Source organism: Cataglyphis hispanica, chromosome 6, assembly GCF_021464435.1.
Source record: "Cataglyphis hispanica isolate Lineage 1 chromosome 6, ULB_Chis1_1.0, whole genome shotgun sequence".
Taxonomy (NCBI): Eukaryota; Metazoa; Arthropoda; class Insecta; order Hymenoptera; family Formicidae; genus Cataglyphis; species Cataglyphis hispanica.
In genome coordinates, this window is record NC_065959.1 from 8,357,767 (window position 1) to 8,384,826 (window position 27,060).

General features: G+C 37.5%; 1 protein-coding gene across 1 annotated transcript in view; it reads right to left on the minus strand.

Moving 5' to 3' along the window:
- LOC126850586 (microtubule-associated protein futsch) overlaps positions 1-26,717 on the minus strand; it is a 50,814-nt gene extending 24,097 nt beyond the window's left edge. Inside the window, exons 1-7 of the mRNA XM_050593730.1 lie at positions 26,496-26,717; positions 25,828-26,096; positions 23,163-23,423; positions 1,312-1,410; positions 994-1,166; positions 694-851; positions 94-505 (exon numbers count right to left, since the gene is read on the minus strand). Coding sequence (XP_050449687.1) covers positions 94-505; positions 694-851; positions 994-1,166; positions 1,312-1,410; positions 23,163-23,421 — 1,101 coding nt within the window. The 5' untranslated portion in view covers positions 23,422-23,423; positions 25,828-26,096; positions 26,496-26,717. The remainder of the gene's footprint in view (positions 1-93; positions 506-693; positions 852-993; positions 1,167-1,311; positions 1,411-23,162; positions 23,424-25,827; positions 26,097-26,495) is intronic.
- Positions 26,718-27,060: the final 343 nt, after the last annotated feature.

Here is a 27,060-nt window from a genome sequence, read left to right on the forward strand (position 1 = left end):
TAAAAGTTATGCTGTAATTTATATATATATTATATATTAATAGAAATTCTAGAGAGAGTTAGTTAACTCTATTGAGAGTTGAAGACTACTTACGACTAAGTTACAGAAGAAATGGCCGATTTGAGGATAGACGTGCATCTCTTTCTTCTTGCGGAGGACACTAAACATGCCGCCGATGTTGCTATTATTTATCCTAGTGACTAGAACTGCATCCAATCGATCTAGATGCCTGGTGAAGTCCCAGAAGCAGGCTTTTCTGGCGAAGCCGCCGTCGACGAGCATGTTGAAGCCGTTTATACCGAAAAGCGCGGCGTCACCTTGCCCACCGGGGAAGACGTATAAGGTCGGATGGCTAAATCTAATATTTCCGACAACGTCCGACGGTTCCATGAGCTGGTCCAGCGTTTGCGGCATGAGATACTGTCCAATGTAATTCGTGAAACTAGTGATAGCCGGCATACCAGCTGTAAGAACATCGTCGGGATTCACTCTGACTCTGCAAAATCTGTAAACAGAAAAAGGATATAAAATATCAGAGAAGTTCTCTTTTACACTCAGCATATATATAAAATTTATTTATATTAAAAAAAAATGTTGTCATACTTCGTAAAACGTTATATTTTTTTTACGACGCGGGAGCCAATTGTGCAATGAATTTAAATTGTTTTTGAACAAAAGGCGAACGACACATGCCTGCAACAAACTTCCTTCGATAATCGACTTGTCGTCCAATCGCCGACACCCGCACAATGTATATCCACGGTAACGCTATTCTCGTAGGCACGAAGGACTCTCTGCACTTCATGTTCGCTGAATGCATCCAGAAAGTCTGCGAGACTGAAGGTTCCATCCTGAATAACAATTATTGAACATGTTTTTAATCCAAGGTTACTACCGGCCAACATTTCGAACAACTTTTATGGTATTAATTAGAATGCGTTTTTTTTCTTGTATCAACGATTGCGTATAGTATTATATTTCCGTAGAGTATACCTGCAATATCCAGGAACCATTGCCGCCGAATGTGTATCCAGCGTGTATGATGTGTCGATGTTTCGTGAAACTTGCAAGGAGATTGCGAATACACTGTAACAATGTATTTGTCTGCGGGTGAATGAGAACTTCGGTCACGAGATTCTCAGTGGCATATTGAATCAATCTTTCACCTAGGAAATCCCATTCGATCATTTACTAACGGATTATATTAAAATAAATAAAAAATATGTTAAAATAATGACGTATTTTATATACACATACATAAATATCTTGTACGTATAAATAAATTAAATTTTAATATATTTTTGTAATTACCATTTCTGGCTTCTTCGCCTTCGGGGGCTTGTGCTACTAAGGCCAATAGTTCCTTCTCCAGATCTACGTGACAACTGTCTTTGTCCCATGATAGAAAACCTGCAAAAATGGAGAAAATGGCGTTTGCTAAGTATAAGCAAACTTTAGAAGCAAAATCTTCTTTGCACATGTTAAGCAGATCGTCGCAGTATCGGAAAACTTTTAGAATAAAATCTGCATATAAATCACCATCCTTCGAGATCAAATGTAACTTTAAGTATTCCAGCGACATGCTTTTTTATGAACTTGGCCAAGCTTTTCCAAGACTGGCCCTGATATTTTGAATGAAAAATAGATCATTTTTGTATATACGCATAAACTAAAGAATGTACGCTTGAAATTGTTCCAAACGAACATTTACCTCTCGAGAATTATATAACAAAAAAATACGTAATCTGGAAATGATGATTGCTATTTCAAAGATTTTATTCTCTAATTCCATTTGAGATTAAAATTTTTTAAAAAAGATTTTTTTAGTATTTCTAAAAAACTTTTCATATATGTATTAAAAAGCTTTTTCAGATCCTTCATAAAATATTTCAAATTTCTACTTGACTTATTAACATATAACATTGCATTTAAAATTGTGCATCACGATAAATTTTAACCCAGTTATTGTCAAAGTGTAAGACGTTTAGAGGTGAGTGGAACAGTGGGCTATAACTGCATATAAATGAGCAAGACTGCAGCGATCTGGCTTCAATAGAGCAAGGGTAATTCAGCCATCGAGTGATATAAGGTTAAGGTTAAGATAATAGAAGCTGTCAAGTTCAGTTATAGATTTGATTGATGAGAAAAGTAAATTAAGTATTTCATTACAGGTATAGAGTTTTTCGAACTGTTTTTCCGGATTTTATCAACGAATAAAAAAGTATATTTGATAAAGATTGAAAAATAGATACAAAAATTAATATATTTATTTATTTATAATGTTTTTTGTTGATGTAATTTATTTAATGTCCATTATGTTTATATATTAGGCAGTTTCGTATTACACATCCAAAAAGTCCATTAAACATCCGTTAAGAGACAATCGTTTTTGTGTGTACAAAGTTATTTTTATTTAAAACGATCAATAAAGAAAAAGAAAGATCAATATTATAAATAATTAATGCAATAACGTACGAGGACTCTAACTGAAAATGCTAATAGCATTTTCTGCTCGTAAATTTTCAAGTTTATTTGTTACATGTGAATATGAGAAATTAATTACTAGTTATGTGAACAATTAATATGAAAATAAAAACGAGCAAAAATGCATTTCTATCAAAAATTGACGCGATAATTGGAATAAATGAATCAGCGATCGCAGTTTGTCATAAGGGTGAGTTGCACGCTCGGGGCGGTCGTATCGTGACGTCACCGACACCGCACCCGTCACGTGATTCCATGCCAGCTGGCAATCGATCGCCGCACATCCTGTACCCACCCTCCATTGCCAACTTTAATGCGGGGATACTCTACTTTTGACACATCGTGCAAAAAGTTTCCGATGCTCTCAATATATTATCCCAGATACATTTCGGAAGAAAAAGTAGAGAAGAAAATTAAAATAAAATATATAACAAAATGAACATATAAATACAATATTATATTTATATTAATATTAACAAATTATTGTACGCAGTTAAAAAAAAATATATATATATAATATTCCAAATATATTGATCGACATTAACATTTATCTCTCAATTTTGTGTAACAGTTTTAAAAAATTGACCTTATCAGTATTTCACGATCTAATCAAGGTATAGAGCTTTTCTTAGAGCGCTTTCCACAGGCGGAAGTGTTGAGAAATTTCCGCCCGGCGTCTCGTGTCGAATTAAAGAATTGATGATGCAGCACAATGGAACGTAACTCGTTGCCAAGGGAGTTCGAACTGGCTCTCGCCTCGTAATTCTATACCGGCACTGGCGTGTACACAGACAAGTCTGGTTCGAGACGTTGCCTGGCAACATTGTAGTATCAATCAATGCCGAGGATAAAGACGAGTCGGAGAAAATTAACAAAAAAAAAAAAAAGAAAAGAAAAGAGAAGAAAGTAAGCGAGCAAGAGGCATTAGCCCGCGCGACGGATTCCGCACAGCAATCTCTCGTTGCCTCCAATTTTATCCTACAATAAGTAAATACGTGTTGCATACTTTCCAGTAAACGTGGACGCTATTATTAACCGCGCCACTGACGAAACATATTCACACTCTCGCGAAATTATAGTTAAAACTGCGAATTATGCGAAGGCGGTTCAATTGCCTAAACGGACCGGACTCAATTAATTAAAGTTACATTCCATTAATTTTCCCATGCATTTCCGCTGTTACAGCTTATTTAAACGGATTTTGAGCAATCAACTTTTCCGATCAATTTAATAGATTAAGTGAAGTTCGAGTGACAAATTTGAGAAAATTAAGAGAGTGATCTGTATAATAAACAGCATGATTTGTTGCACGTAAACGAAATAAATTAAGAAAATAAAGAACGAGTTTGCCTTTCTATAAGCAAGCAGAGAGAAACGTTACATCGTCGCTGCCGCTGAATATATCGAGTGTGCTTGATGTGTCAAACTGATTGGAAGCCCCGAGGCTTGATATGCGAGAGAAGCCGTTCCTTGTGGATCGCGTTACTTAATGCTCACCGATTCCCATTGGTTTCAATCGCAATAAGTGTCAGAGCGATCGCGACAGACCCGAAAATTTGCATAGAGCGAATCATCTCGAGCGAAATGCAGCATCCATCCTGCTTTCTCCTATATAAGATGCATCGTCAGCAGAAAAGTCTTTCGATAGAAATTAAAGATCGTATAATTTTTTGAAGAATGCTATAAATACAAAAATGCTATTGCGTTTTTATAATTCCAGAAATCAAATTTATAGAAGACAGTTCTGACAGTTTTATCGACAATTTGCGTGGATTTGCATTAAATCGCAGGGCGTTAATTAATTAATTAAATAATTTAGTTAATTAAATAATTTACCACATAGTTAATTACTAAATAATTAATCAATATATCGATTAAAAATAATATTGACGAATTAATGACATAAAATTTAAGTTGCAGTTTTCTGATGCATATTTCACGTTTTGCTCGCAATTATATTCGCAGCTTCCGTTCGTTCGAGGTAAAAAATGTTATCATGTAAGGTTAAGCTCGTCGACAGGTCTGTTCTTCTCTCTCCGTTTATTACCAAAAGCTGCTAATTGCAGTCAATGAATTCTATGACGCATTATCGTATTGCCTGCTGATTCACTATTTAATTCGAGCACTCGAAACGGCAGAGCGTTGCCTCGTGAATGATCGCGGTATGAACTTGCTTAGCCAGTTAAGGAAATCGAATGCTATTAATTAAACGCGTGACTTTTATGGCAGTATCGGTCTGTGCGTGCAATGAATCGATAGCTTGATGGTTCGTTAAATGCGGATTCGAGAAAAATAGAATTTATCAGCGGCAGATAAAGGGATCGGAGTATTGAATATCTGTCAACCCCGCGGATATTTTTCATCATCCTTTTTCTAGTTTGCCAGATCAGATCTCTCTGATTTTACTGAATATTCGTTTCTATAGATCAGTAATTTCATCAACCGAACAATGCCGAGGATAAATACGATTTGCAATAGCAGTTAAGGGTAAAGTGTCTGTTAATTAAAGCCGGACTGCTTTAATTAAAGTGCCCACGTGAACCTCGTATGTACGCTCGTGAATCGACGTTGCGTATTCCAGCGTGATGAGATGAATTATTCGCAAAATCGTACGAAAGAATCGTACGGAATCGAAAGTCTGTCGATTAAAAAGCGTGTAAAAAAAATGTATGACTGAATTGATTCGACCGAATTCGTGCGAATTTTGACAATTGGAGCGAGAGTTTTGGATGGAATAGTATCTGTCATCATGATAAAAGTGGTACTAAAGAGTGGCATTTGTTTCGCCGGAAATCCCGTTTTTAATCAACAACAGCGATGTATATCGCGATCAACTTACAAGTATGAGAACTTATGTGCGAGCACACGTTATACACACGTCACATTTTCAAGTCACAGACGTATCCCGGCGTCCCGCGGTTTCCGGCTTTAACGTGTGACATTCTGACATGTCGCTTCTATCTGCCGCACAATGAGGATGTATCTAAATAGGCGATCGTCATGCGAAAAGCGTAGGAGGTTTTCACGATTGTTCGCGGTAATGCAGAGTGGATCGCGGCGCGTCTCATGATATACATATTGTATTTATAAAAAAAAAAGAGGGGAGAGAAATCCGAGGCCAGTTTTATCTCAACGAGGCGTCTCCTCTGTAACGCATGTTACACAGATAATTTGATTTTATTACTGGCCTGTGAAATTTCTGCACCGAGCAATTTTTCCTTTTTTAAACTGTCATCACACGAAGATAAATTCCTCGTCGCGATTGTAAAATTGTGGAAGGCTCATATGCGTGTATATATTATTAGACGTATATTATTATTAGACTCGAAATGAAAAATTATTATTCGAAAAATTTCTACTACATTTAAAATTAAAAAAAGTCATTATTAAAAAAATTTCTACTATTAATTTCTGCTATTAAGTCTTTGTGATCTCTCGCGGATACATAGAAGCGATATCTGACGCTCGCGATGTCCCTATGGATTAGTAGCTTAAGCTAAGTATAGACAAAACTGCACGTTTCTTCGCGGCAGCTCCGTACATCTCTTAGCGCGCTCGCGTTTCTCGATTTGCATTTGACTTCCTTTTTTTTTTCCCTCAGTCGTTGGATGCTGGGAATGTTGGGTTTGTCCCGACTATGTTTAGAAATGGCTTCTCGTTGTCCTGCCTGCAACGCGTCTACGTGTAGTAAGTACACGTGCGACATGCGCTTTAATAGCACATCGGAAAAAGATTATTATGTATATATTATATTTTTTGACCGTATAAAACTTTTTTAAATTATTTTACAAGAATTTAAAGAGAGAAAACTACATATTTTATCCTCTCAATATTACGCGAGAAGAATATACTTCTATACAATTACTTTTGGAATTTTCAACTGCAGGGTAATAACGACAATGGAATATCTATTATAAGTACAAACGTGTCAGTGTTCGAACATCTCTTGAGAATACCGCGAATATCGGTTAAATGAAATATAAGCGTAACGTAAAGTCTTTGTAACGTAAGAGGATCGAAAAATTTCTAGGAAAATTGCTGACGCCGTTCCCGATTAATCTCTCCGAAGGAAATGCCGAAGAGGAAATCAATGTGATGACCTCCGTTATTTCTGCTCAGCATAGATAATCCATGTTCCATTTTAAAATTTTTTCTCTCAAGAGAGAAAAGAAAAAATATATGTGTATAAAATTTTATACCAACATTTTTGTTCAATAGCGTTTCAAGTTTATGTATAAAATGATATATATAAATATAATATAAATATCATAATTTAATATAAATTTATAACATGCACAAATATATATATATATATATATATATATATATATATATATATATATATATATACGATATATAATTCCATTGATATTTGCATGAGCATATTTGATTTTGCTCTGCTAAAGGTCTTTGATCGAATGCGGAGTTTGACAGGCCGAAAGTAGATCCGGAGAGGAAAATAGTAGCGGATATTCAGAAATGCAGTGCACGACCTCGGCAGAGGGAGCATAGAGATCGACCTAGCTCACTCGCTGCTATTTATATTTCCAAGACAAGGGCGAAGACCTGAATCAAGGATTGCGAGTGGATGTGACAGGGACCGTCCTTTCGAAATATTGTAATAAAGAAACCGAAGAGGCATTTTATTGAGAAAAATTATGTTCACTGCAAATTATAAAATTTCCAGATTATTTTGTAGATATTTTATTATATTAGAACGCCTTTTTCTCCGAGAGAAAAGGATTCTTTATTTTTTACTTTTCCTTTTTTTTTTTCTTTTTTTATTGTATTTTAAAACTTTATCCGGAATAAAAATCGTAATTATTCATGCCACTTTTTTGCGATCTATCACAAATATATTTTGGTCATGGCGCAGATGGAAACAAAGCGGTCAGTAAATTAGAAATAACAAACGAGTTAAATATAATAGGGTTGTCAAGAGTGTCTATTACATCTCTATTCTTTATCAGCCAATATTTTCCGCAAAATATATATCACAATTTTAGAATTGTTCTTCATTATTAATATTAGAATTCTACACTGATTTTACTAACAAAATATATTAAGAGTAAAAGTAGAATTTTTTAGTAAAATTATAAAGTGTCTTAAATATTATTTTATAATAATTGAATTTAATGAACTGAATTATTAATAATGGAATTTAATATTGTATTTTAATTAATCTCCTTTATTGTGCAAACATACATACATACATATATATATATATATATATATATATATATATATATATATATACATATTTAGTTAGTATAATATATATACATATATAAAACAGATATTTTTTAAATTAAACTTAATAACTGGAGAGAAATACGGTCTGATATTCTTGTATACTATTACAAATTCACGCTAACTTTGAATATTTTTTAATAAGCAGTGCCGTGCCAAGAATCTATTAAGTGAGAGAGAAAGAGAAATGAAAGAGGGACTCGCTGTAGATTATGCGTCTTTCATACATCTCTCATTGCGGAACATGCATTTCTTCCTCCCCTCCCCGCCCCTCCCCGCCCCTTCCTTTTTCAGTCTACCTTTCAAATATATATACATATCCACTTAGCAGCAACGCGGACTGCGTCGAGATGCCATAGGAACATAGGAAAAATTCTGGTAGTGTCGGATGATTAATGAAGGAAGCGGAAGAGAGCGAGGCGCGTTGGCGTCTGTGTTGGCATTTTCCTCCAGCGAGTGTACGCATTTATTACGGTCGACGCGAGAGCGTAACGAAAACATGTAAATGGACGAACGTAAATTCCGTAAATAAGATTTTCGCGCAGATTTTTCGAGAAAATAAATTTTTTTATAACTTTTTCCGAGAAAATCCGATTACCCAATCCAGATAACAGAGAGCAAAAAAAAAAAGAAAAAATACAAAGAGAATTCTTGAAAAAAAAAAATAACTTGCGAATCGTTTTACGTCCGTTGAATTTACATCTGACGTAAACTGTAAACATTGGCGATCACGATGAAACGAACGTCTTGGCACGAACGGAGCGTACGTATGTATTTCCCCATTTCGCGGTTACAGATTTGTTCGCTGACGTATGCCGAGTTCATTTCGAAGCGAAGTCGACGCCGGTGAACGGGGTTGGTGGCGGCACGAGCGAGGGCGAAAAGATGAATGCGCGATGAACCGTGAATTCCCAGGTAACGTGACCCGTTTGTAGTTCAAGCGTGTGTGTCTGAATTGCTTCGGCTTCACGAGGTTTGCACTTGTCCTCGAGCTTAGGGCACGACCACGTCGTGTGCGATCAGCGGATCGTTTATATCCAGCACGCACCATTGCTTACGATTGCTTTACGGCCTCGTCATAATCAGGAATGTTATTGAGATCTTGAGATAATAAAGAGAGGTACATCTCTCTCTTTCTTCACGCCGAGTATGGAAATTTATTTCTGTTTTTTTTTTTTTATGCTTTTTCCTCTAGCATTTCCTCCAATTTTGTTTCATTCATCGTTAATTAATAATGCAAAAATCTAACTTGTCGTGAATAAAATAATTTTATTCAATCTCTGATGTATGAATATAACCGTCAACAAAGTTTTAATCGGCTAATTGAATCGGAGCCTGGTGAATTGGAGCAGGTCTTTTTGCCTTTCTGCAGACTGCAAACCTAATGAATTGAGGGCACTTTCGAAGTACTTTGTGCGTTAACTTTAGAAGTTCAAATATCCTGAGAATATAGATATTGAAGTTTGAATTCAAAGACTAGTTACGCGATGAAAACTTTTAGAGATAGATTACTAATATATTCATATCAAAAGACTTATATTTATTTAAGAACGATTCTTTTGTCATAACACAAAATTGAATGCGAGCGTAAATATTCTTGGAAGCGAGAACGAAAATACGAATTTTCATTAATCAAGAGATAAACGGCGACAAAAATATTCTACGAGCGATTAAAGTTAAAGGATCGTAATTCAATCGAAAAGGGACCCTTAAGCTGTCTCCCCGACATTTATTAACGACGGCTGTGCGTGTGTATTGGTCTCGGGGTCAGGTTCAAGAACGAGGTAGTCGAGAGACGAGATCCCGCGACTGACTCGCGACAGTGAGAGAGCGAAGCTGGCTTGGCGAATGCCACGATAAAATTAGATCCGCTATATTCGGTTGCACGCACACATGCCGAAAGTGTGAAATGGTCAACCGCCTCATCCCGCCTCTTATCACGCCCGCGAAATAATGATCGACCCGTCGAGATGACACAGAAATAAAAAGGAAAGAAAAAATAAAATAAGGGAAATTTAATTCTCGCACACAGATCACATTTATCTTTGCAGTTAATTATATTTTAATAGATATTATCGCGAGATTTTATTAATGTACGACATTTATCTCTCGTGCATTTGATCTCAAGAATCTATAATAATTTATGAGATTTATTTGGTTATAAAAAGAAAAAAAAAAAAAGAAAACAAAGATGAAAATTATCGTAATAATTTTAGGGCTCATTAGATTGTATTAAAATGGCAGTTTTCCGACATATATCTTGTCTGGTTTCTCCGTAAACGTTAATTAACGCAAACATGTATTAGGGTCACGTATATAATTATCATCGTACAAACCACTTCGTAAATTATGCAGCCGTAATGTATTCGGGCTCTCAATTCTTCGAGTAGCTAGCTGGAAAAGCTCGTTTATACGTGCTTCACGAGTAGCGTACCATTAAACGTACCAGTCCCTCCAGTACCCTTAACCCATTTACTACATGCCATAAATTTGGCCAAATTTTTTATCTTGACGTAATATTTACATTATTAAAGATTAGTCCTTCATTTCTTAATGCAATAGAGTATTGTTAAAGTAAACATTTTATTTTTATATAGAAAAATAATTTTTTTAGAGATTTATATTTATAATTATAAAAATATGTGTGTGTCTATGTATGTGTATAAATAATTTTGTACATAAAATTATTTATAAAATTCTTATATTATATATATATATATATATATATAATATAAGAATTTTCAGAAAGAAAGAGAAAGGCAAAAGAAAAAAATATGTAATACATTATTATATTGTATCCATAAATATATTAATATAAATATATTAATATATCCTTAATAAGTAAATATATTAGTATATTAATATATTAAGTATTAATATATTAAGTAAATATATTAATACATCCATAACTATATTAATCCATAACTATATTTCATATTTCTTTTTGTCTCTGAAAAGTCTTACATGTTATTGTTTTGTATTTCTAATAAAACGTAATAATTAAACAGGGTATATTTGCAAGAAGCGTAAAAAAAATTCAAAATTTATTTCGCACAAAACATAGATTACTGGTTGGACCGCATGATTCCGTCCAGAGATTGATAAGGGCGTACAATTTACGAAGTTTCGGTTGAATGATACACGCGGAATACCAGGTGACAGAGCATCGAGATGAACCTCGGAGACGATCCGCACAATCTAATTTGACGAATCCCCAAAGCCGATCCGCCTGGATAATACCGGCATCGTGTAACTCCAACTTTCTCGATCCTCCCCACATTCTCAATCATGATTCATGTCGGCAACTATGCCTTCCTACATCGCGCCTATATATATACATATATATATATATATATATATGCACGCGTGAATATCTATATATATTTACATATGTATTACCGGGCCCCGGTATATAAAACCTTGATATGCCAATCCTACGATCATATGTGCGTGTGCATCATTCATATCCATATTCACACACAAAGATCACGCATACTCGCAAAGGTCCCACCTATCTCACTCTTTCCTATGTTCGCATATTTCTCCCGCGCCTTTAATAAAAGCGTAAAATGCATTTTGCAAAGGACGCGATGTATTAATATTCGGTGCCTTTTGATATTTCGTGCCGTTTCGCTTTTAAGTAAGAACTGGACAGATCAGCTATGTGAAAAGTTAATAAATTTAATACATTTCGAGATTCAGGAATTTGACATTTGCACAAAAATCACATACCTTTAATCTTTAAAAAATTAATAATTAATTTATAAATTTAAAGTAAAAATTGGTCCTGCGAAATATAATTTATCTCGAAAATCGTAAATATTATCTTATGTCAAGCTAATTTGGCATAATAATTATACCGCGAAAATTTTATAATGATTATACATAAGAATTCATGAAAACAAAAATTTTAATTCTACACAGCAAATCTTTACTTCAATTCAAAAATTAATTTTATATTTTAAAACATTAAAAGTGCTTTGTACAATTGTCGAAATTCTCGAAATGTATTAGATTTATTAATTTTTTATGTAGCCAATTCCTTCTTAATCCCCAACGAGCGAGAGGAAATGTGATTCGATTTACGCTCTTCTCGTACAGGAAAGCTCCGATTTATTGGCGCAAGTATTATGTCATGTTATTCGCACCTATACATCAGGCTCGTAATCAATGAGGCGGCGTAAAGTGCTCGTCAACCCTTTCGCTATTCCGAGCATGTTCAGCCGGCTAGAATCGAGAGATACGGTCGTCTATCGAGGTTTCTCTCCCGTCTTAGCACATCATTATTTCATGCTGGTTCACGTGGAATGTAAATAATCCTCGTTATACCATCAGTTAAAAATGACAAGAATGCACGTTTATTCTTCTAAATGTATAGAGGAGAAATGCACTACAATTACATTGATGCAAGACCCCTTTGAAGCGCGAGAACCACGAAACGTTCAATTTCATTGTCGCGGCACGAAGTAGAAACGGGCGTGTCCGGCCGGACACAATCCCTGTCAGTGTTTCACCGCTCATTTACGAGCGGGATCCTCAGAGGAGGGTCACTGTCGAAGGTGAATCTCCGTCGAGCTCGAAATAAACGCATGAATGAATTCGCGTCTTGCCTTCTTTTTCCGCTCGACTGAACCCACCTATCCTACCCGTTGTGGGTGCCCTATGAGTCAGACAGAACCTGTCGACTGTCGAGATCAGACAGCACGTTTGCATTGTGCTCGCGGCATATCAAGCGTCTTGCATACACGCAATAAACGAACGAAGGAAAAGTCGATTACGGGCGGGACGGGGGAGGGGGGGACGGAAGGAGATTCCGGGGACCCCCCCCCCTGTATACTGTCACTCGTTATAGCCCGCGCCCACTCATCCGAAAGTTACAAACGCATCGAGTTGGAGACAGTTGTCATCGTGCTGCGGGGGAAATGTATTGTTCGTTGATTTCCAACTGTAAGATCTTGAGAGATGTTAAGAGGATTTCCTGGAAATTCCTTGATCTTCCAGATATTTTTATTAAAAATTTCAGGTAAACAGAATGTTTTAAAGATTTTTTATGCAACTTTTTAAAATATGTTTTTTTTTTTATTATAAACGTTTTTTTCAAGATGCTAGATTTGCCAATGTATTAAAAAAAAAAAAAAAAAAAATTGAATAGCTTTCGTGAAAAATATTCTTCACTTACATAACATTTTTATATTTTTATAATTAGAAAATATACAATAAAAAATATGTACTGCATATTCAATATTTTGTTAAGATATTGAATGTATAAACAGAGATTAATATATATTCATTAAATATATTTTAAATAATTGCGTAATTGACAATTTGTGCCGCCTGTTTGTAATACAAGAGAAAATTTATCAGAGAGAATTTTTTAAAAATATCCCGAGTCTCAATAAAATTCCACGAGAATTCCCTGATTTTTCCACGTATAAAAGAAATCCCTGAGAATTTTCCAGACAATCTATAAATGTATTATTCATCTTCGACATAACCCGACACAACGAGTCATCATCTCCGTACAAAGTCGAAATGACTCGAGAGGCGCTCGCGCGAGACGGCGAAACGCGATCGCCAGGTATGTATTGCATTGTCAGGTATTGTTACTTCGTTCCCCTGTGGCGCACTTGGTGATATGGCACTTCGAGATAAAAATCTCACGGGGAAAGATGACGAGCCGAGAGAAGAAATGGTGGTAATATATATTATACGCGGCTCTCGCGTGTCGTAAAGTGCGAACAAAGTGGAAAGCAATTACTAGATAGAATCTCTTTCGGTAGAAACGACGATTCTATACCTGATTTCACATTAATTCAATTAAGTACAGATGAAACATTCGCCAGCTGTCATCGAAATTACCCGAGAAGCATTTAAAAATTAAATATACCTCTCTTTTGTATGATATTTTTATAGCAAAAAAATAATTAATTACGATAGCATTACGAAGTATGGATTTTTCATTGTATGATAGTGTCTTTCGATGCGCAAACTCATTCTTCAATATAAAATTATAAATGATATGATAAAAATATATATACGCGACATTGATGTCTAAAGCTTCTCATGTCGCACGATTTTTTGACTGCGCAAAAGATTACCGAGATTTTTCCATCAAAATCTTTTGCAAACGATATCGAAAAAAAAAGCGAAGCATTCAATATCCGCCATGCCACTGAATATCGCACATGTATGCATGTAAAACCAATATAAATACGGAAAAATATACATACATATTTCTCGAATGATTTCTTCTGCTTCAGGTTTCACGGAAATCAACTTTGCTGTTACATAAGCGAGAATAAATAAATTTATTTATGTCGATAATATTTCAAAAGTCCACGATGGCAAGCATGAGTCGAATTTGAAACTGAAATTGATCTTTTTTTTTTTTCGTATTTTCGTTGATGCTCGTCGAGCCATAAAAACCGTCTGCCCAATTCACAACTGCATTCCCGTCAAATGAATCTGATTGAATGAATCGTATAAAATGCAGGGGACTTTATCCTTCTATTTGTATTGTGAAATTGTATGAATAAAATGACCACGTGCGTGAATATGACGTAACGGTACATGGTATTGTGTAATGTGTACAATATTTTATAGGTAATATCAGATATGATGATAAAGTGAATACAGTATAATATATTTTAAATAATATTATGTATGTATATATATATATATAATTTACGATAGTACAGGGGATGGGCCCAAACGTTTGATCTCATTTGAAAAATAATTTAATTCTTTACAATCTTTGTTTGTTTCGACACTTTTTGTTAAAAAATGCATACTTTCCCTGATATTTGTGAAAATGTATAAAATAACCGTGATTATGGAAGTTTTTGTTAACTTTTTAAAGAAATCATTTTTCGATCTATATTTATAGAAAACTTTTTGTTCAGAATTAAGTTTCCTATATAAGAATAACATTTCCTATAAAATCTCAAAGTCTGGAATATTTTGGACCCACCGTGTATAAAAATAATATTTTCCACAACATAGTCTTGCCAAAATAAAATAAAAATTTTATACGTATCTCGATTGATCTTCGTTAGTTAAAATTTAATTATCAGAAAAGAATTTCGAAAATTGTCAAAATTCTCGCCGGATATATCTCGATGAGACAGATTCATCCCTCAAGCGATCCGCTAATAATTCTATCTGTCAACCAACAGCGCCAATTTTGCGCGGCGATGATTCCATCAACATTTCGCCGAATTGTTCCGGCGCAGAATTTAGGTCAGTGTAATAAAATTACCCGATGATCCATGAAAGACAATCACGTCGCCTATATTCCCCGGGGATAGACTGTGTACCCTCGCTTAAAGATTTTGTCGTCGTAGTAATTTGCATCTCTCTCCGTTCTGTAAAATTTTCTCGCTACTGAAGCGATATCAAGGTGTTGAACGTTATTAAATTATTGCTAAAACACGTTTATTCCATAGGACACGAAATTCAACTTATTTACTTTTCACTCTCATTAGGAGAAACCCGAGATAGGACACACACATACCCCAATTATCCTTCGACCTACAAACAAGGACTTTACAGTCGCTGAATACGATGTTTTTTGTCTCGTCTCGACCCGCGCATATCCTCTCTAAATTATATTTCGCTGTAACATCATTATCTCTGGCCTCAAATCTTTTGATAATTTGCAAAGAATATTACACAAAATGAAATTAATAATTTTTTCGTTGAATACTTTCGTTGGAAAAATTCAAGTTTGTTTTATTTTCTTTCAGCAATTCTTTCCTTTAATTTTCCTTATTTCTACAATTGCTATCGAGAGTTGCACGTTTCACCTGTCTCGGTCATTATAATTCTCTCTCCCCTCGCTTCTTTATCTCTCAAGTTACCCTAAGCACGACGCATTCTGTCTTTGAATGCGCTTCTATTTATCAACGCTGACATTACTCTCGGGTTCGATCGCCCTCAGCGAGGACGAGGATGAAATGACATCGTTATTTCGGCTTAGCGACAGTTTTCACTCCGAGCCGTGGAGAGTGGATGGATTATTGATCCAAGTTCTGGGACTGCGGGGATGTGGCCGTAGGCAGGTACCAACATGCGCATGCCGCATCAACCTACAGCTACACTCTCGCCCTCTCTCACCCACCCCATCGTCGTTCCGTTCCTCCTTGCAACCTTCCCTCCACCACCCTCTCGTCCTTTCACCGCTTCACGCACCTTTCCTGCCCTCTCTTCTCTCTCACGTGTCCCCTTTCGTCGTCCTTCACAACCCTTCGCTCCACGATTATTATATTCTCCTATGTCTGACATACTTTCTCTTTTCTTCCCGCCTCTCCTTCTTACAAGCACAAATCATTGCTTCTTTTTATATATTCAAATTTTATTCCTTTCTTCTGACTTCCTTCGCCTCGTCATTTTATGTCTTCTATTTTTTTTTAATTCTTATTTTATATATATATATATATATATATATATATATATATGCCAATTTTATATATTAATATATAATATATGTCTAACATACTTTCTCTTTTCTTCCCGCCTCTTCTTCTTACAAGCACAAATCATTGCTTTTTTTTTATATATTCAAATTTTATTCCTTTCTTCTGACTTCCTTTGCCTCGTCATTTTATGTCTTCTATTTTTTTTTAATTCTTATTTTATATATATATATATATATATATATATATATATATATATATATATATATATATATGACGATCTTGGCGAACAAGAACATCCGATTCATCTCGTTCTTTTACGTCCATTTTCGGCTCACCACATCTTTTCTTTTTTCAGTATCTTCTCTGCTCGGCAATTTTTTGGTAATTTCTTTCTCACGCATTATCACGTATCTTCTGATTTTTCCAGATTTGATGACTACATTGTACCCCTTTTTACGATCTCTTTCTTACAGAAATTTATAATACGACGCGTTTTCCCCTTCTAATAAAGAAAATGCTGTTACATCTGTCGAAAAAATTCTTTCGACTCGCTCAACGACAGATGTAAATTCAATCTTGTAACTTGCACGCTCGCAATTTTTTCTGCGTACGACGCGCAGAAACCAGTTTGCGTTCAATTAAATACCGATACGCGACGCAACACTTTACTCGCTAATTGCGTACGCTGCTCATTAACGAGCGCGCAAACGCTCTCTTCACGAGAGCCGATGTTGAAATTTATTTCGCGCATTAATAATCCCGCGAGTTTGCCGATGACACAGACAGTTCATCTATCGATCCTCCTATTCCTCGAGTCGCCGAAACTTCTGTAAGCGTAACTTCTGTAAGCTTTTAATTTTCGCTAACCGTCCGATTTATCGTTACCGAGATAACAACGCGGCGCAAATGAATTCTATTCGATTAAGCCGTTAATTAATATATATGGTTTGGCGTGTACATTTGTATCCCTATTAAATTCCTACTCCTCCTTTACAAGGCATAAAACGCGTGTGTACATATATAGTTTTCCATCATTTTTTTTTCAAACTTATCTCGCGAGCAATAAATTACCGTCGTATTTCCGCGTTGCATTTTGGACGGGGGAAGAGGGGAGGGAGGGAGAGGGGAGAGGGGGAGGAGGGCAATTTTAGCGTTTTATCAAATTTACAACGCAATCTCTCGTGGCAGATGGTACGAGGAGAAAATCGATCATCGGTTTCATCCAACAGGCGACACACGCGACTCATTTATTATGTATTACGTAACACAGACTTGAGAGAGTGTAGAGAATATTATTATTCGCATTACGGAAATTATGTACTTAAATAATATATCATATATTACCGAGAGAAAGAGGGAGAGAGAGAGAGAGAGAGAGAGAGAAAGATCAATAATTTCTATACTTACGCACTAGATTCTCGGCGTAAATGTAAATGTTTGTAAACTAGACGGACGCTCGACTAAATTTGCAGCAGACAAATTCCGATTTGCAGCACGAAACATTTGTCGAGGAAACCTATATTTGCCGTGTCGCATCGCCGACGAATAAAGTACGCTACAGATGACCGGAGTCAGTATTTCGGGGAGCCGATTAATCCAAACATTATCGAGTACCATGTATAGTACGCACATGCTACAGTCGTGCGTATGCGTTCGCGTGTAATTGTATGCCCGTCGCGTAGCACACACACACACACACACACACACACATGATTGCTTGTGGTGCGAACGTTTCGTGTATATACGGACATCGGTTCAATTATGTGAATATTTAGAGACGATGACCCGAGTCTCCGCGAGACGGGAATACCACGCGCGGCGATTGATCGGGACACTCTCCCGTTGTATATTTATCATCGGCCTTTAAATGGGTATCGAAACTGAACTCGTAAACTCAATTTCGGAATGGCCTGCCAATTTTCCGACGGCAACCTTATCCTGCATATGAATTTTTAAATGTCGATATCGCGAATTCGCCACATCGAAATTCTGTTCGTTTCGTCCCCTCGATTTCGAGGGAAGCAATCGCGCTGCTTCTGGCTGTTCGGGCGTGCTCCGCTGATGTTTATAATAGATACGATATTCCCTGTAAAACGTGTATGTATTTTCGCAAGGTGCGTCACGCACGGCATGGGAACGAGTTGCGTGGGACTGAGAATTCTATGTAATTATGCGGACCCCCATCTGGTCGTAAATAATAAATTAGCATTGATTGGCGAAATTGAATCCGCGCGTTTAAAACGATAATCTCGATATTTTTAACACATAGAAAAAGCTTGGTGTTTAAAAAAATTTAAATAAATAATAAAGGATATAGTATGCTAATATCTTTGCACAAGAAAATGTAATTTCCTTATCATCAGTTTTTTATTTTTTTTTTCTTTTTTTTTTATCGAAGGAAGTATTATTTTTTTATTAATACTCGAAGTTAATATGCTTGTATCATTAGAGAGGCGATGGTAAAGCGATTATTAAAAGAAATCGCAGACCGTATCAAGCCTTCATAATGATACGGTCCATAACTTCGGGGACACTTTTTGTCAACAGATTCAAGGTAATTTACCATATTTAGGACGCGATTAATGTGAGCAATAGTCATTAGTATAGAATATATAATATCCGTTAAATTATAATATTATATAATCAAATATTAATCAGTAAAATATTATCGGCAAAAAATAATTCTGCAAACGACATCATTGCCGGCATCAAAAAATATGTAAAATGCTTCTAAATTGAAAAAATAAATAAATAAATAAAAAAGATTGTATATTTTTGACAATTTTTTGAAAATACAAAAAATATACTAAATATATATATATATATATATATATACATATACTTATGCAAAGAAAAAGTAAAACTAGATTTTATTGCCTCTTGGAGCACAGTCCTTTCTTTATCTCTGTTATCTACCATGACTAATGGCGATCTGGAGGAGCGATAAAAGAGAAAGAATATGAGGGAAGGTTGGTGCGGCTTTTGATTTGTTCATAGAAGAAACTCATGCATCGCGGAGAAAAATAAGACTAGCATGAGAGGGAACGCGTGCGACATCGGGGACGTATATCGTCGCCGAGATCGGCGAGAGGAGAGCTTCCCCGAAGTGCATGTCGAGTCTCTATAAATACAAACGGACATTTAAGGCCTGTAACCCCCGCCCGTGGAGAGCAGAGAATAGACGTATAACGTGAGAGAGATGACACGTGTGTGCACGCGCTTTTGCACGCTCGTATGAACAAGAACTCTCATCACGAGGCACGTATAGAGATATTATACCTTGAAGAAAATTATATCCGATTCAATCAAACGCTTGAGAATTAAAGAGAGAATCGCGAAATTAAAGATCGTGAAAATTTATCTAGTAAAAAATTTATTTTTATTAATTTTTGTTAGAGCAAAATAAATAATTATTGATCCCCCGTTTTATTTTTATCATTAATACAGTTGTTCAGCATTGAGAAAATTAATTAATCCGAGAGGCTTAGCTACGTCAAATCGTGTTCAACAGCATATTAAATCACGATAGCACCTGTTACAGTAAAATCCTTGCAAACAGACTTGTCGCAATTGATGCGTTTCCGATAAATAACTTTGTAGACGTAGCTTTTTATCAGCCATAAATAGAACATACGTAGTACGGAAAGATATCAATAAAGCATATATAACATGGAGGCAGCGTAAACATCTAATCTTCGATATCACGATCAAACTGGGATATTCAATAGAATTTAATTAACGCGAGAAAAAAAAGAGAAATATGTATGTGTGTGTGTGTGTATGTGTATGTACAATTAAATTGCGATTGCCTTTAATTATTCATGCGACAGCTTTTTGCACGAGCGTGTTTGAATTGTCGGGTCGGCGAAAGTGAGGTCCTCTCGCAAGGAGCGAGCCGTTTGTCAAAAATAAATTGCTATTATCATTTCCGCATGCACGGCATGTGGACGTTGGCTCGCACGAAACGTACGCGAGGGGGAAAAAAAAAAATGAGAAGAGAAAAAAGAAGCGTTCATTACGATCAGGATTACGCGCGTGAAAAAATACTCGCCGGGCGGAAAATAACCTTTTTCAGAAAAGCGCGCCTTTTTCCAATTTTTAATATCGCGCTGCATTACGTATATCCCATATGATATATATTCTGCGCGATTCCGCGAACTTTCCGGAGCGAGCACAAACGATCGCAATTTGCCTTTGAAAGGAAGCTCGCTCGGGCGTACGAAATTTCTCTCCTTCATCAAAAACGAGGGTCCTTAGGATCCCTTGGCCTTTGTGCGAGGAAACGGGGCGACTTGCAAGGACATCGTAATACGGTAGGGCCTTGTTTCACTCTAAGTCTTCGTTCCTATAAAGTGATAACGCATCTGCATCAAAATAAAAATTCGTTCTCTTCAAACTCGTCGTTTCTCTACGAGAATTTGTGCTTTGCTAAATTTATTGTAATTATCGTGGCTAAATCTGCATTCGCTTTTGTGCTTACGCAAAAAGCTCTTTGAACGTCTACTTAGAATCTCGTTAAAGAGCAAGAGAACTGCCGGGGACTATAAAGAAAACAAGTATGCTTCTTCTTGCGACGAAGATTTCGACGAGCTTGAGAATCCGTGAAACTGCGAGCGTTTTTCGTTGTATTTAAAGGCCGCACACGCGGTAACGCCCGCAACACGCAGTAAATGGCGCGGCAAATGTCTTTCGTAGGATCGAAATCTACCGCTAAATTTATACGAAGGAAGAGAGGAAGTCCGCGTGGAGGTCCGCGAAGAGAGAAGGAGCAACTAGGAGAGAGGCACTCCTTTTGACCCAAGAAAAGAGCAAACGCCGGAGCTCTCTCTCGGAGGCGTTTTTGCGCCAGCTCTGCCCACGGGTTTAAACTTAAAGAGATAAATCCCGATGTCGGCCCTGAATATATTCTCTCTTCAAAAAAGATGAACAAGTCGAAAGGTGTGCAAATTAGAAACTTGCACATTGCTTCCTCATAATTTTATTTTTTTTTTCCCTTTATAATATCAGTAAAAATGTCTTATGTCAAAATATTTAGTCCGATATCTCAAAATTTGCGCAAACACATTAGAACAAACACATCTTTTTTTGGAAAAATTCAAAATTTTATGAAAAATTAACCCTTTCACTAATTCTCATCAAATCCAATATCAACTATCCTTTAATGATTTTCTGTTCATATAAAAATATTTACATCGATATTTCAAAATTTATAGAAATTAGAGCAATGTCCTTTTTATGCACATACTTTATATATATATATATATATATATATATATATATATATATATATATTTATACACACATGGACATTTTGTAAAAATGTGATTTTTCGGCGATTTCAGAACATTTTGAATACAACGGTATCGAAATTAAAAAAAAAAATTTTAATGAAAACAAAGCTTCCTCTATGAGAAAGCAAAAAATTATAAAAATGTCAAGGAAAAAAAAAAAACATAAAAGTACAATATTTCCGATGAGAGTAGAATAGTAATAGCGATTACTATAAGAGAAAATAATGGCTCGATACTAATTTAATATAAATTGAATAAAAACCCAAGTTTTATATAGAGATTGTTGAAATAAAATAATATTAAAAAAAGCACTCTCGATTTATTACGATTTCGTAGAACGACGATGAAATTGTGCTTTAATACATATAATGAAAATACATAATTAAGGTTAAAAATTCCACGTACGTTCGGTAAATGCGATTTGCCATTAGCGTCAAAGCTACCGGCGTTATCGCACGACATTTCGCACGATCATCGTCGCAAATGCAAACGCGCTGCGCGGGCTATACAATTTGCGCACGAAAGGATTGAAAAATCGACGGATAAATGTTAAATGAGGCGCCGACGAGCGCACCGTTAAAAATCATTGTTGGCGCAATGCGGAAATCACATTGGATACGGGCACTCCCCCTCCTTTCCTCCTTCTCTTTAAAAAACGCCGCATAATTTATTAATTTTAGCATATCCACACGGAGAGGTAACGTGTTGTAGAATTTCGTTATTCCGAATGCAAAAAAAATTTTGCGCAATTAAAAAAAGGGAAATATCTTAATTTTAACGGAATATTTATAAAAAAATTGTAGTATCGCGATAATTTGTTTTATCAATAAAATTTTGGGACATGCTGTGAAGATGGAACGTAAGCATATGTTTCCTTTTATTGATTTTTTATGTGTCTCTAATTAAATATGTAAACCACGTTGTTGGGACGTACTTTAATTATGAATCCCATGCACATAATCTCATAGAGATTATAACAATACTTTCGTGACAACAATGGTAATAGCAATGAAATGTTCTAAGATATTTGAAAAGAATATATTACTTTAAATTTTCAAAAATATTGTTTAAAAATAAGCTCTTTTTTTCTCAAATTAAATTATATAAATTAAAAAAAAAAAAATGCCTCCCTCAGAATCGCCGAGTATTCTTTTAATGACAAGCCCTTTGGCCGACTTGAAATCGATTGGCATTTTCGCTAGAAAGAAAAAAAAAAAAATCATCGTTAAAAAAAGAGTTGACTTTACGGCTCGCCTAGCAACCGTCGACTTTGGTTTGTCCGATAATTGAAGGAAGGAAAATATAAGCGGAGGAGGTCGAGCACCGTTAGACCAACGTCCAGGAAGTACCGCAACGGATACGTGCAATCTTAATCCCGCGAAATCGCGCGACATCGCGAGGCGGAAATCCGACCGAAATGGAAGCCAGTTGTTTTACAAGCGCGCTCTCATCTCCCAAGCTGCATGCCAATCGTATCTCTGCCGTGTCCGATACTTTCTTAAAGAGTTACGCTAATAATTACATATATCAAGCGTAATCGTACGCGTACGTTGATGCGTGCCGTTAAGATGATGACGCGTTGAAGAAGCGTTCGAGAAACTCATCAATTCCCTCGTGCACGAAAGGGCTCTCGATTATTGTATCTCCCATTAATAGTAGCGATAAATGGCCGTTTACCATCGTGATTTATAATCGGCGATTTAAGAATGTGACGACTCACCTTTCGCGAGGCGGTTCAGGATGAGGTCCTTGTGTTGCGCGGTATGAGGCTCAGGAAGCACGACGAGAAGATAACAGCCGCTCAGGGGCGACGGCGGCGGATGCTGTTGCTGTTGCTGAGCAGTCGCTTGTACCGGTACCGCGGCGCCGGTATTCGGCGTGCTAGGAGACGCATTCTGTTCGACGTTCGTCGACATGGCGCCCTCCCCTCCTCCTCCTCCTCCTCCTCCACCCTCCCCGGTGGGGTCCGTGGTACTCATTGCTGTGACATTATAAAAGAAGTTATATGATTAGTTAATATTAATATAGAGAAATTAATTCTGTTTAATATTGATAGAAATTAATATATTGAAAAGGGGATTTATTCTTCAATAAAATAAATGTATATGAATTTCAAAGAAATTTATGGAAGGATAATCTCTTTTTATTATATTTGATGTCTTTATTAGAAACATATCTGATCATATCTGTCAGATATTAATGATGATTTCTTCTGTCAGCGATTAATCTTATATAATTATATATTATTATCTTATTATAATTTATTCTTAAATTAGATGTGATAGATAGATTTTTAATTACGTATATAAAAACATAAATATATATAATAAATGCGCATATGTATGCGCAAAGTGCAAGTGCAAAATGTCTTATCGTGAATGCTGATCACTAATTAATGCCATGATAAATGGGGTTGTCAGTCCACTTGTTTCTACTTTTTCGTTCAAATGTAATCAACTTTTCACGCCTCTATATTTATTCTTCTCTTTGCCGCCTATTAACGCTTCAATTACCGATATAGCTTCTTCTCAAATCACAAAAATTGCTACAACAAATCTTGCTGAAAGAAAGAAAAATAGATAGAAATTAGAAGGAAGGCCTTTTTAATATTCTTACAAAAATAAATTTCTAAATTTTTCATCAAGCAGCGAGACAGCGAGCTAGTGTCACCACTACTATTGCCTTCTATTAGTGCCCACACGTCGCATGCATGATGCTAATTGCAATTAACGCGTTTGACGCGCCGCGAGAGAGCGAGGAAACGAAAGTTGCAGCCTGCATCGGATGATTTATGTTGCGCTATCACTCGAGGATTATTCGTTAAATTTACCTCGCTCCGCCGCGCCATTATGCCATTCCTATATACTCGGATGTTCCATCTGCATTGCGTACGAGATGAAACGGATCTCGGGGCCGAAATAGAAGTGGCGAGGAAAAGTCTAACATCGCGCGAAGGGTTGTACACAAAGTGCCGGCCTCCCGCTCGCTCTTCTTCTTCAAGTTAAACGTGGCCGTGGATCGTAATCTCTTTCCCGTTGAGAAGATATTATCTTGCTAATGTTCGCTTTATGACCCGACGACCGGCCATAACGTACCGGCCAACTTTATGACGGTACGATCAATCGTTCGCGCCAGCGTCGAGAAAAAAAAATGCGTGACTCGCCGCCGGAAAAATTGAGGAAAAATGTAGTTATCGAGCAATCGCATGAAAGAGAATACCGATTTCATTTTTTGATCTTAAAAAATTACAATATTTATAACTTCTGGATCTCGATAAAATGACATTTTTTCGGAGTCTACTTTTTTTAATTGCTTAGAGAAGAATTTCGCAAAAGTTCTAACAGGAATTTTGTCCATTTAAATTTATATAGGGATTTATATGGAAATTTGAAAGAAAATGTATGCCGGTCGGCAAATCTATGAGTTCAAAGCAAAGAGAAGCAATAGAGAATAGAGTTGCTAACCTTCCTGCGAGCTAAGCCGAACATCGATGAGATTCTCGTCGAAACCTTACGAGAGATCGAGCTTTCCGATGAAATTGAAATCAGCTACCTGGCAAGAGCTCACTCGCGAAAGGAAGCCTCACGTTGGAAAGCTCGCGAGCTGCTTCAAAATTCGCGAATCGCGAGCAGAGAATATCTTTGCGATCCTTGCGGAGATTGCTTCCTGCTCGCCGCAGCCGGCATTGCGCAGGATTTACTACGAGAGAGCGGCGCTCTCAATCCTACATCCTTTCGGGCGCAATGCGCAGGACGAGAGAGACACCGGGTTACCCTCCCATCGGGGGGTAGTCCAGTCTTAGATCATTGATCCAAATTCTGAAACTATGGAGACGACGAGGGCAGACGAAAATGTTCTCGTTAACCGAATCGCGATCGATCCCCGCATCGACGCGATTTGTGTTTGACTTTTCGGTCTCAGCCAAGAAGGGATGAACTGTCCGTGTCCGGTATCACGACATGCACGCCGAGAAAAAACGATAGGGGTACCTGATACTGACGCTGGAGCTGAGAGAGCTGTCACTCACTCCCGTCGATTTCCCTTCAAATATTTCTTCCTCCGATGCGAAATGATCGAGAACGCCGGGTGGCACTATCACGGTGGAGAACTTTCGGTGGCGAGATCGCCCCACCACGATAACCGCGACTGCAGTGCAACCCCTTGGTAACAAGTCGCCCCCTTTCGCGGACCGCCCGACGACGCGGCCGATAAAATCCATACGTCATATGTCGCAGGCGAGAAATATCGTCGGCGTGAATTTCCTCATTACGATTGCATATTCCCAAAACCCATTCGACACGGTACGGTTATCGGTGACCCGGTTAAAGGCGGTCGCCGACACATAAGGGATTTCTATATCGATCTGGTTCCTGATTATAACTCACCTGGTTACTCGTTACGCCCTCCAGTAATATTCCGAGTGCCGGGAAGTCGCGACAATCCGGACTCCAGATAACCGGGTATACCGAAGGGTCCGCCGCTGCTGTTGGCTGCAATGACTGGCGTTGTCCTTGAGGAGCCAGGGACGTTCTTCGGAGGGATGAGTCGCGCGTAAGTCGGAGACGGCACGTCACCGAGTTGCCCTTGCCCCTTCGTCCGCTTGAGACCCGGCCGGGGCCCCACCTCTCGTTCCCTTTGCACGCCGCGAAAAGTACTGTGCGAGGTCAGCAATTGAGAATACTTGGATGAGATTAAAGTGTAATTGAGAATAAAGGGAGAAATATATAGCAAACAAAAATTGGGGCAGATGACAAATAGAAATATCAAGGTGGAGACGTTCGGAGACATTCAAAGAGAAAGACAGAAAGAGGAGAGTGAAAGAATGACAGGAGCAGACTTAAAACAAAATGTGCAAAATATATATATATATATATATATATATATATATATATGTATGTATGTATGTATGTATGTATGTATGTGTGTGTGTATATACCGAGGACCAAGTAAGTTGATGTTGGTCTTCTCCGAAGACAACGGGGTTGTGAACGAGAGAGGAAGAGAGAGAGAGAGAGAGAGAGAGAGAGAGAGAGAGAACGAGAAAAAGAGCTACGTGAAGACCGGCGATCGACGGACGGCCTCCGACGGCGCTTCGTTGTCCGATGCGAAAGCCTCTCCGTCGATGTGGGAGTACGACGCGAAATCCTCCTCTCCTCTCCTCGATGGGCTCTCTTCCTTGCCGTCGAGAACGACGACGACGATGATTATTACGACGACGTCGATGCGACGACGAATGACAGTTCTCACAATGCTTGTTGCGGTCTTCTCGATTATTCAAAGCTCGGCAGCAACACACTCGCGTTGCGGGCTGCCGGCTCTCTGACTCGGGAGAACTCGCGGCTCTGCGGCCCCCTGCGTCGGCGGCGAACCCTCCCCGTCTCCCTCCCCCCGGATCACTCATTCCCTCCCTCTCCCTTCCTCTTGTCGCGACGCACCGGCACCCCCACTAGTCGCGCATACAGCGCGCTTGGTCTTCCGCGCAGCCGGGCCTACCGCCGTCATCGCTCCCGCCGGTCTATACACCACGTCAGGGACGACCACGACGTAGAACACACTTCTGGAGTCAGTCTGGGTGTCGCGCGCGAACCAGGGGGCGAGGGGAAGGCTGGCAAGCGGGA